Consider the following 11,382-nt stretch of genomic DNA (forward strand, 5'->3'; position numbering starts at 1 on the left):
CTCTTTGCAATAAAGATTACTTTGATTATTTGATTGATATCGTTTTTAATATCGTTATCGCACAAAATGAAAAAACCGATATCGCAATATGAAAATTCCCATATCGCCCAGCCCTAATTTGTTCATTTTCAATTATTCGATTCAAGCCACTTCATTGAACTGAAATCAATCCTGGACATCTGTAGCCAATAATTCAACCAGTGTGGCTCAGAGATAAATACCCGGTACTGAGCAGTTCAGGTGAATAGATAATTAAGTGTAAATTACATTGGCGTCCAGTTCACATTTTAGTTCCGTCACATTTGACCGCAGTTGTAAAAGATTGTGAATCAATGTAAGTTTGGTCCACTAAGCTCTTCACTTCCTCGTCTCAGCTGACATATTGCTCAAAACAATATGGCTGGACATTACTGATATTGAATGACGTTTTTATGTAGCAGCAGTGAAGATTTAGCTAGCGAGACACACAGCTATCATAATCAGACGGGTGGGGGGGTCCAATATGGAGCTGCTAAGATCAGCACTGAAAGCCACGCCCCCTCAGAGGATATTTTTGAATTAGAGGCTTCAGCTCATCATGAAAAATGGCTTTTTAAGGCATTTAGGTTGTGGGATTTGGTTAGAAACTTCAAAATCATAATTAAAACACTATTAGGAACATTTTTTTTTACAAAAAAATAGTCATGGGTGACTTTAAGAGCTTGCCTCAAACAGATTGATCTGGTTGGATCTTAGGATTAGAAATTGAATCATTGACTGAGGGTGTATTCAGACTAGACACACTTGGTCCACTTAAAGTGAACTACAGTTCGTTTCCCCTGATGATTGGGAACAAAGTTGCAAACCCTGGTCTGGGACCAGGAACCACTCTGTGGCCCATTTTTGAAGTGGTCTCAGTTCGTTTCCAACCTTGGTTCACTCTGAGATTCCTCAGTCTGAATATGATCTGCTCTGAGAGCAAAATAACTGAACCAAAATGGACACCGGTAGCCAGCCATTAGCAGGAAAACGTGGAGCAACAATGCAACAGCAGCTTAATAAAATGTGGTTGGATGAATGGAGGCTCATTAAAACAACTTTAAACAAGACACACATTACTTTTTACACTGTTTTCCTGTCACTTTATATATCACAATCACTTATTAGCATACCTCGTCGCCATAGCGTCAGTAACCGCCTTGCTGCATGCCTCTGCAGTACCAAAGTAGGAGTAAAGAGTGTTGAACTTGACCTTCATGCAGACTGCAGCACATCCATCCTTCTCTTTTTGTTTTGACCTGTCTCCGTAACTGCTGGCCAATGAGTAAAGAGATCTTTAGTCACGTGGTTTTGTTTGCAAGCTTTGGTCCAGAACAGAAATCTCCGGTAGACCGCCGTCTGAATACAGACCAAACGCAAGGTTCAGGACTCGATCCGGAACAAATTAAGCGGAATCAGACTGGAGCAAATGATTTTACCAATCTGAATATAGAAGTTAATTAATCGTTGCGACCCTACTATTAATGGAAAACAACAGATTCTGAAGCGGAAAAAGCAGCTTAACCGCATTTGAAGAGTTACGGTGATTTAAAGAATAACATTGGATCTAAAGTTTCAACAGGTCAACTTAAAGGGTCAACTTGTTGACAAGTTCTCCTCATTTCTGTGTGTAGAGCACCTTATGTTTTAGCCAAAATTAATAACATTTGGCATTAGCATGGGATACTGTTTACAAGGAGGGCTATTTATCCACCTTAAAATCAATATTTATCCCCATGCTGATGTTGTACCTTGAAATATTCAGATCATCTGACAGTAAAACAAGCCTGAATCATTATCACTCCACTTTGTTGTTTTTTTCTTTTTGCATAAATCTGGGTTAAACAAGGCCAACTCTCTTTTCACCACCTGCCTTTTCTTTGGAATTTCTTTGGAACAAAAGGAAAATACAGCGCATTACTTTTAATAGGAGGTGGTTTTATCTTCATGTGAGTCGTTCAACCACAAGTTTAAAGCTTCTGCAGCTCGGATATCAGGCGGTATTATTTAAAAGAAGGGCCCTTACTGGTACTGACATGTCTTTGTGCTGCTTTTTAGATGCTACCCATCCTAAGAAAACATAAAGGCTGAGCCTCTCCGATGTCAAACTACAATATGTCAACAACAGTGTCTCCTCCCAACCGTTTTTCCTAGCATTTTTCTTTGAAATATAAAGTAGATCACTAAACTAATATAAAAAAATGCAATTTAACAGTTTTATTTTTTTTTTAAAGGAAACAATTCAAAGGGAAAAATTAGATTCTGCGGGAAGTACAAAAACAGATTTTATAACAATCTTCTGTTGATGTGATCAGTTGCTCAGATGTCTTTCTTTGCATTTTTTCCCCTCTTTTGCATACATCTCTGATAAAAAAATAAGCTCTATATACTGTGTGATAGTTGCATAAAAGTGTCTCTGCTGCATTGCTCCTTTTTTCTCAGTCATACTTCCGGGTCTGAGTCTTATCTGCATGGCTGCACCTTGTTTGTCTGGAATGTAGATTTCTCCCTGTGGTGTCTTCCATGCGACACACACAAGTCAAAGCTCGAGATGAATTTCTAGATTATCCTCCTGAACAATAGATCATTTGCTTTGTGAAAACATTTGCATGTAGAGCAAAAAAAGTATTCAAAGTATGAACACACACACACACTACTGGTTTAACTCTGCGTTCCGTTGGAGGTTGCTGGAGCTGCCAACTCTGTTTTTAAGTTTGCAATCTTCTTTTGTCTCCAGGTAGGTCAGGCTGAGCACAGATTTGTTTTGCGTCAGAATCTTATAGGATGAACCTCTGACCAACTACAGAGGGAACTTCATGACATGGCAGATTTATCTGGTAGCTTTGTTTGTGCTTGAGCTGCAAGTCTTCAACTCTCAATCCAGCGAAATAGCCCCATACCATCACACTTCCTCTTCTATCTTTGACAGCTAAAAAATGCTATTTGTGGAGCCAAACTTTTTCCTTTTTGACAATGTCCAAAGATTCTCCTTGATAAACGAATGATTTTGAATTTAAGCCAATAATTCTGCCTTCCAATCTCCAGTAGTCCAGAGAGAAGGACAAAGACAAACAGGAAGTAGTCCTCTTTGTCTTATTCTAACGTCCTCCCAATGGCTTTCTCTGCCCTGCAACTCGAAACCTTCACAGTTTAATCTGAGGCCTGGTCTCAAAAACCACAATGAATCTGTGCATGCCGCCTAAGATGCAGCTGTTCACTCTGAAACTCATCCTCTGATGCAGTTGTGACTTAGGGTGCGCCTCTCCTCTTCCTGTCAGAATTTCTCCCAGTTAATGAGCGCCTTTTGATGGGGACAGTAACTGCATGCAGTGATACCTCAACACTCCACATTTTTCAGTTTTCCAAGAGTCTGCCTCTTGTCTATTGTTAGTTACCACTTTTTAAAAACATGCCACTTTAAACCATTTGATATTTTTCAACTAAATCAAGGTTTGGTCCCTTGTGGGTTCTCACATGGTTTAAATGCAGACACATGAGGTTGTGAGGGATGAAGAAAAGTCAGAAAACATGAATGACTCAATGGATCCATCAATGTCTATTGCATTTAAACAGCTTTAATTGTTAGTTGGCTTAAAAAAAAAAAAGTAAATCTACTTTTTATTTTACACTAAGCATTTTCCGTACTAAAAAAAGTTTGTGTGTATTTTTTTAATTAGGAACATTTAAAACGTGTTTACAAGTTAATGTTAATAGTAAAATTGAGATAATACATTATATAGCTTTTTTACAGGAATCTGTGTACGTGTGTGTGTCTCTGTTTTGCAGATGTTCATATCTTATGAAACGTTTTTCAGCAGTTTCTGACATACTTTTAAAAAGCAACAAACGTCAGTCCTCACAATTATCAATAGAAAGGACTTCAAGCAGAAACATGTTTGTTTGAGAAATGAACGAGACCTAGCATGTTTTTTTGCCGGCGCCATTGTCTTTTATTTAAAGGAAGTTTTTCATGCGAAATGAATGATAGTCTTGTTTTATAAAAACAAAAAAATAAAAAGTTCAATTAAAATTCAGATTGTGTTTAAAGCAAGTTTAAGAAAAAATTCAGGTGCAAAAGTTCAACTAAAATTCAGATTTTGTTTAATGCAAAAGTTTAAAAAACATTTTTCAGGTTTTAGGATAACATGAAAATTCTGCAAAAACTTTCCATTGTTTTTGTGTTAATTATTCAGGATCTATAGAAGTGTACTGAATTCAATTAAAAATAAAAAGGATAATCTTCTTTCTAATTTTGTCATGCATTAAAAAAAATGTAGTTTTTGGTCTAATTTCTTTCTGTATTTTTCGCTCTAATTTTTTAAGAACTACAATAAAATTACCTGTTATTAAAAGTTTTACACTTTTTTGTTTATGCGCAAAAAAATTAAAACAAATCACCCTATTGTTAAAATTGAACGCAATACATAAGCATTTGTGGAATTATTATTTTTTTAATTTCATATTTTTTTTATCATTTTTAAAAAGGTGTTAAACTTAAAATGTATTAAAGTAAAAAAATACATTAATTTATCTTTTGTATTTTTTTTGGTTTTTTTTAAGTTAAAACAAATTAAAATGTGTAAATGCAAAAAAAATCATTTTTTATAACTTTATAATACCACATTATGTGAGATAATAATAAACCGGTTATGAAAACATTCCATATATTATATTTTATATTTTAAATTGTTTGGACCTGAAAACCAAAAGTATTACATTTACCACATGCAGAGTAAAAAATAAATTCAAACATAAATACAAAAAAATCTTTATATTACTTTATAGATTACATTTCACCTAGTCCCCTAATAAAACTCAAGGCTCAAATGTAAAATGTAATTGCGGTCTTATCTGTTTTATAATTCAGTGAAATGATCGCTCTGGATATAGCCAGCCGGCTACTGTTCTTTGGACTCCTGATTTCAATCTCCATTCTGATAATCTTTGCCTTTGCTCGCCGTAGTTTATGCAGGTGTTGTCACGCTAGAAAATTCCGTATCCAAAACACATTAGTTGTTATGCTGAGGTTACCGTAGTTAGACTTATATAATAGCGCGCTGATTTCTTCTTCCTTGTAGCTCAACCTCTGTCAATGACCTCTGGTTGTTGTGACACATGGAATTTTATGTTGGCACAAAGCGGGCGCCATTATTTTTGTCGCTACCCTTGCTAAAACTTTTACAGCAAATGATTTTATGGAGAGTTTTGACTGTGGTGCTTTTTTAGGGCCAGTGTTGGTCAAAAACTTTTTTGGTTTGTTTCAGCTTTTCCAGCAAACCATCATTTGCAGTAGCTTAACTTGACTTCGGCATTGTGGTTTATCCTGGGAAAACGGAAAGCTCCCTCTGTCATTTGCGGGTGTAATTGGGCCAAAAACGTGCATTTCTTCAGCTAAGTGCTGTACGATAAAACGTGGACGTGTCTCATCATGATCCTTTGTGTTTCTTTTAAAGGAATGCCATCTGCAAAGCACCTGAAGGCCCGCTGCTCTCCAAGTATTCTTCATCTCTGCATAAACACAGAAGGAAGAAGAGGATGTGAGGGTCATATGTAAGTTGAAGGAGGTATACAAAAAGTCAACAATGCATCGTCAGCACAATTAAGTTTGGTCTAAAAAGCTGTTTTACATCAGTTTTTGTTTTTCTATTGTGTTTTTATGATGACTCCAAAAATCCCTTTACAAAAGTGATTTATTATTAAAAATTCAATTTCACCTAATAGACATAATAGACACTATTTCCATTTTTGGACTTTAGCACATTCAGGAAATTACTTAAGGGAGCTAAATTCATCAGGTCGAACATTTAACGAGCGTTAACGTGCCATTAAATGAATGACCTTAGATAATGATTAATGCTGATTATCTATTTGCTTTATGACTGAAATATTTTGGTGCTTTTATTAGATCCATTTGTAAATGTGAAGTTCATGAACTGATCGACATCTACAAAGCCTTCAATTAAAGCTCCTGACCAATACTAGATTATATGAATATGAATCCTATATTTTTATTTTTTGTAGTGTCTTTGCTTTAAAAATAATGTTGAGAAATATTAAAATTAGCCCCTAAAAATGTAAAAAAAATTAGAATTACTACATGTTTTTTTTTTAAATTATTTAATTTAATTGCTGGATCCATTTTGATTTCAAAAAGGTGAATTATTTTTTATTTTTATTTTTTTAGTATTTTAAATTGAGCTGTTCAACAGTTCAAATCAGATTTGTTGTTCTTTACGTAGCTGCAATTGTACTAGTACTAGTATTTTATTTATTCATATATTTGTACATTTTTGCATATAGAAATTGTCCAAATCAGCATTTTTCTGTTTTTTGTTACACTTTTCTTGATGCATAACAACCATATATGGACAAAGTGCTGTATTTTACTACATTTTAGAGTAACACCGCCAAACGTTTGTTTTTCAAGTTAAAAATTGTAAAATTCTGTGAATTTTAACATTATCTGTGATAATATCATGTGCAATAAAAGCTTTGAATTTTACAAATCTGTCTGCATATTCTTTCTTAGTGCTGAAAATACTGGAATTAGTCAATTTTTAATATTTCTATTGGCAATAATTTTAACCTTCCAGTAAACATTAAAATTCTCAACAGGTTCATAAAAGTTTAATATATTCTCACATTACTTTCAAATGGTGTTGGAAAACTTTTTTTTAATGTGACCTGATGGAACAGACTCCGCCTCCTCACCTGCCCAGATCATTATCGTGTGGGTAAACTTCACAGATGAAGGGTGATTGTCCCCTATTTAGGTTTGCCAACTTGATAAAGTTGCATAAGTTTATGCCTGCAGAGTGAACTGTGTCTTGACTGCAGCCATAACCTCTGGTTTTAATCAGCCCTTACTGGAAGTGGGTTGTTTTCCCTGCACTCCAAGGTTATAAAATCACAGGACACACCGGGAAAGTGTGTTTATCCAGCAGTTAATCCAAGTTCTCCAACAGTGTCTTTGTTTGAGCGGCATGTCTTAAGAGTTGTGAGGGTTTGAATAGGGAGATGCTTTTCTAAAAAGAGGATCTGGGTGACTGCACGGATAAGGAAAATCAATTAGATGCAAGCCTGAAAACCGACAAGAAAATGGGTCAATCTGAAAAGGTCGGGTTTGTTTTGAAGTATCTACTAAAACCAGAATAATTCATCAAATCTGTCTTCATTGTCAAACCTCTGACTGACAAGTCTTACCAGTTTTTATGACAGTAGAGGATTAACTGATAGTGCGCTCAGCAACTTCTGGGACTCTAGGGGAATACCAAAAAAAATGCAACTGTGTTGTAATCAACATGTTTGTGCATGCATCTCCCTCCTCTGGCTTTTTAATTCATTTCTCTCTACTTAATTATTTCTGATTTGGAAAATCATCCACATTCTTAAATGTCACATGTCTAAGATAGATTCAATCTAATAATAATAAAAGAGTGTTCATGTTTTTTTTTCAAGATATTTTTATTTTTATTGTAAAAAAACACAAAAAACAAACAACTATGTACATGAATATTTTACAGTTAACCTTGAGCTCACACCTAAGCACCACAAAAAGCTGTTGTATGATGTACGAATGCATTTCTTCCCATTTTAAGATAAGTTTACGTGCGCACATAACGGATAAGAAGAGAGATTTTACAATTAAATGGCTGTATCAATTAAAGAAAACCAACACAAACCATGTGCTATTAGAGCTAGCCTATTTCTATTTGCAGTATGTATATTTTTCTAATTACCAGTAGGTTATAATACCTTTCTAAAAAATAAGGGATCGTGTACTAGAACAACTTCACAATGAACAGCAACATTGCTTTGATCCAGTCAAAGCCAACGACAATGTCTTCATTCTTCACATTGGGGGGGGCGCCGAGAGGTGGTCTCCTTAACTGCTACCAAAAGTCCATGGGCCAGGCTGGGCGGTGACTTAGCTTACTGTGTGGACACTTGAGGGGAAGCCGTAGGGTGTGTGGGGGGGCTTGCTCTCAAATGGAAAAGTCAGGGTGGGACAGAAAAAGCTCCTAAAAGTCCAAAGCGTCCTGTCCGATCCTCTGCTGGAGGCTTCAGAGGCAGGTGGGGTACTGATAAAAATTTTTCCACAAGTTGTCCGTCTGACATGAAAACTCTGGTCCCAACGTTGTGTACTGGGGCGTGTACAACGACGTGTCTTCTAGTTCGTCGACTGGAACATAGAAATTAAAGCGCTGTTAGTGAATGTGGGTTAGAGATGTCTATCATCATACGGTTCATTCGTCGGCTAAGAACATTTACCTGAGGAAGATTCACTCCACAGGCTTCCTGGACTGGTGCATGCTTCATTGTTCAGGAACCCATTGCTGTCTTTCTCGAGTTGCTTGCAAAGCTGTAAGAGCAACATCCATCGTTTTAGATTTACCACATCAAATATCATCTTATTTTTGGGTGTTTTTTATTAAAAACACGGCAAAAATGGGTTTTCCTGTCAATGAAAGATGCATACATGCAGGTAGGAGGAGGAGGAGTCAGAAGTCATGCTTACCTCGATAATATCTTGAGAGCAGTCGTAGTCTGGAAGATCACAGCCAAAAGGAGAGAGGGGGGAAAAAAGCACAAAATAAGTCCACTGATCTGCAGATTTGATCTGATAGACGGTGAATATTTCAAGAACTTACTTGGGCTGTGTTCAGGGGAAACTTCAAATCTGTGGGAAAACATTGAAAACGGGTCCGACCCAATCTCAACTGACAAAGACCAATCTGGAACTTCAGACAAGCCGGCGTAAGGAAATTCTGCCAAAAAAAAGATACGATAACACAAGTTAGAACATGAAAACATCCAAGCTGGAGCTTCAACATGCCCATCAGTGTGTTCCAACTCACCTGTTTGCTCGACCTCGGCGGTGCTGTCGATTGTGTTCTCCTGCGTGCAGAAGTTGGACTCTTGCATGGTTGTGCTGACGGGAGACCGTGTGTCGCTGTAGTCGCTGTCTTCCTCCATCTTGACAGATGTTTTCTGCAGAGAAAAAAGGCCAAATTCATTTACATCTGCTCACATTTCCTGCCCAGGTACCCATTTACATCTGACTATATAGGTCAGTGCCACCATTTGAATGGGCATCTGACTATATGCAAAAATAAGTGCTTCTGCAGCAACGAAAACAACTTTATTTACCTTGTTTTTGTGCTTTGCTTCAGTTTTGCTCCTTTTAGCTGTGAAAAGAGAAGACAAAAAATCTTTAGGATGGTTGCGGTTTAAACTTTCTAGAGCGTGGGCACATGCAGATGCTGCACACCACTAAAATTAAATCTAAACTTTTGCTTTAGTTGCTCACCTTTGCATTTGGGAGAAACTGGCAGCATTCTGAAGACTCGCATAGCTTGGTGGCCTTTGTTGATGCTCTTGTCTTTCACCTCCTCGATGTCAGGAAGGGAGTTCATGGCACACCGAAAGTTGGCTTTCCAAGTCTTGGGATCAGTAGCCTGACCCTGGACATACTTTCCTGCAAAAAAAACATTAAAAAATGATTTAAAATGTGTTTTTAAGAGAATAAAGAAGATAAAGTCAAGTTTGAATCCTCCTTACCAGTGTGGATCGCCCACTCTTTGAACAGGGATGCATCTTTATCCATCTCCCAACCGTGTCTGGCTGCATGTTTCCAAGGAATTGAGAATGTTTTCTTATCCTGCAATAACAGAAATTAAGATCTCAACGTTAATCTTTTAAGTTACAGTAGTTGTTTTAATTGCATGACATGTATCTGCAGCAAATCCTCACCTTGTCCACCCAGCGCAGCCCTTCGATGCTCTCGGACTCGATCATCTTCTCCAGCCACTGCCTCATCCTCATCCTGGCCACAGGCATGCTTGTCTAAAATATGCAGAAGGGGTGGGGGGGCAAGAGCGTTTTTTGTCAGCCAGAGAAATACTGCTGGTGTTTGTGTGTCTGATATACAATGTTCAACTACTCGCTAACGGTCACATCCGCCCCGGTTCGAGATTTATTGCCGCCGCGCAAGAGGGTGAAGAGGAGTTCACCAGGAAGCGCAGGGCGCGAAAAGGGGGGCGTTTACGCGTGGGAGTCCATGTCACGTTGAGCAATATATTTATATATAATCTATGACATTTCACTAAGACACTTTTGTAAATGAGCTTTTGCATTTTTAATTAAAGTTTTAAAGAAAAAAAAACTCGTGCGTAAAAGGTGGGGAGTGAAGATGCGCAAAATGGACAAGAGCAAAAGCGCACAAAAAAGCTCCAAGTAAAGACGCTCCTCTCATATCATGCGCAATTATATCAAACACGACTAAAAAAGTAAATTTTCCTAAGTGTATATTTTACTTACAGTTCGTTTCCTTTCTTTCTTGCTGCAGGAAAAAATCTATGCGGAAAAATGTCCGAAGTAGTTGAAGGATTTTCTTTCCTAGAACTTCTTCTTCTCTTTGAGATATCCTTTAGTTATCCTCTGTGAAGTCTGTTATGATCAGGAGTGATCACTAACTACCGAAACTCGGGCAGCTCACCCTTTATATACAGCTCTAGTGGATTTCCCCAAAATTAGGGGCAGTGCGCATGCGCCACTGTTGACTACAGATCGGTTTCCGAGAAATGGCACTGTCGGTGCCAAGGGGGAAGTGAATGAAAGGCTTGTCTTCAGCAGCCCGTTTGCTGCACGTATTGTTTTTATATACATATAGAGGTCTGAATAACCGAACTCACATGTAGTTTACATGCGTCAAGCCCGCCTGCAGACTCTATATACATTTCTGCATAAATCATCATCTCTGAGGTGTTTTATTTCACTTAAAAAGGCAATATAAATAATTGTTTATTATTTTCTTTTTTAAGTTTCACGAACCTTATTTTAAAAAAGAAATGAAAATATTTTATTTTGGTAAAAAAAAATTAATATGCATATAATAAATGTGCTTGTAAGAAAATAATGCATTTAAAATAAGCCATATTATTTGAGGTCCTAATGAAGGTTATGAGGTTATCCGCCCCCACAACATAGTCACACTGGGGACGCATCAAAGTTCCTCTCGCTGGCCAGATAGAGATCTGCACGAGACGAGCCCTTTAGTATAAACAGCAGCGGCTCAGAGAAGTCGGGCATTTACAAGAAATGGTGTAGTAATAATTGTGGCCGCTGGGGGCAGAGTGGTACCGACTTCATATTCCTCTGACACGTGCTATCTAGTGAGGCGTTTGGGACCGCGGGAAAAATGGTACCCGGAAGCTGGGGAGCATTCCACAAACAGTTGAAGTGAATGTGAAAAGATTCAGCATGAGGGAATTTAGCGTGAAAATTAAGCTGTCAAATCTGAGAGGCATCCACGCAATATTGGTTCTAATTTCTTCTAGCGTTTTGGATGTTTTTTTTTCTCTA

At 37.4% G+C, this 11,382-nt stretch overlaps 1 protein-coding gene across 2 annotated transcripts; it reads right to left on the reverse strand.

Moving 5' to 3' along the window:
• Positions 1-7,463: 7,463 nt before the first annotated feature.
• Positions 7,464-10,503, reverse strand: LOC112142410 (interferon regulatory factor 1). Of its 2 annotated transcripts, XM_024265741.2 has the most exons (10): positions 10,339-10,502; positions 9,772-9,864; positions 9,580-9,679; positions 9,329-9,496; positions 9,169-9,206; positions 8,877-9,009; positions 8,670-8,786; positions 8,537-8,565; positions 8,290-8,380; positions 7,464-8,200 (listed from the first exon to the last, which is right to left on the reverse strand). In XM_024265741.2, the coding sequence occupies exons 2-10, from the start codon at positions 9,856-9,858 to the stop codon at positions 8,082-8,084; spliced, it is 882 nt and encodes a 293-aa protein (XP_024121509.1). In that variant the 5' UTR covers positions 9,859-9,864; positions 10,339-10,502; the 3' UTR covers positions 7,464-8,081. The 2 variants fall into 2 exon arrangements, with proteins under 2 accessions (XP_024121509.1, XP_024121510.1); XM_024265742.2 differs by lacking the exon at positions 8,290-8,380 and having other exon boundaries at positions 7,504-8,200; positions 10,339-10,503.
• Between the last annotated feature and the right edge of the window lie 879 nt (positions 10,504-11,382).

The sequence above is a fragment of the Oryzias melastigma genome, linkage group LG14, assembly GCF_002922805.2.
Source record: "Oryzias melastigma strain HK-1 linkage group LG14, ASM292280v2, whole genome shotgun sequence".
Taxonomy (NCBI): Eukaryota; Metazoa; Chordata; class Actinopteri; order Beloniformes; family Adrianichthyidae; genus Oryzias; species Oryzias melastigma.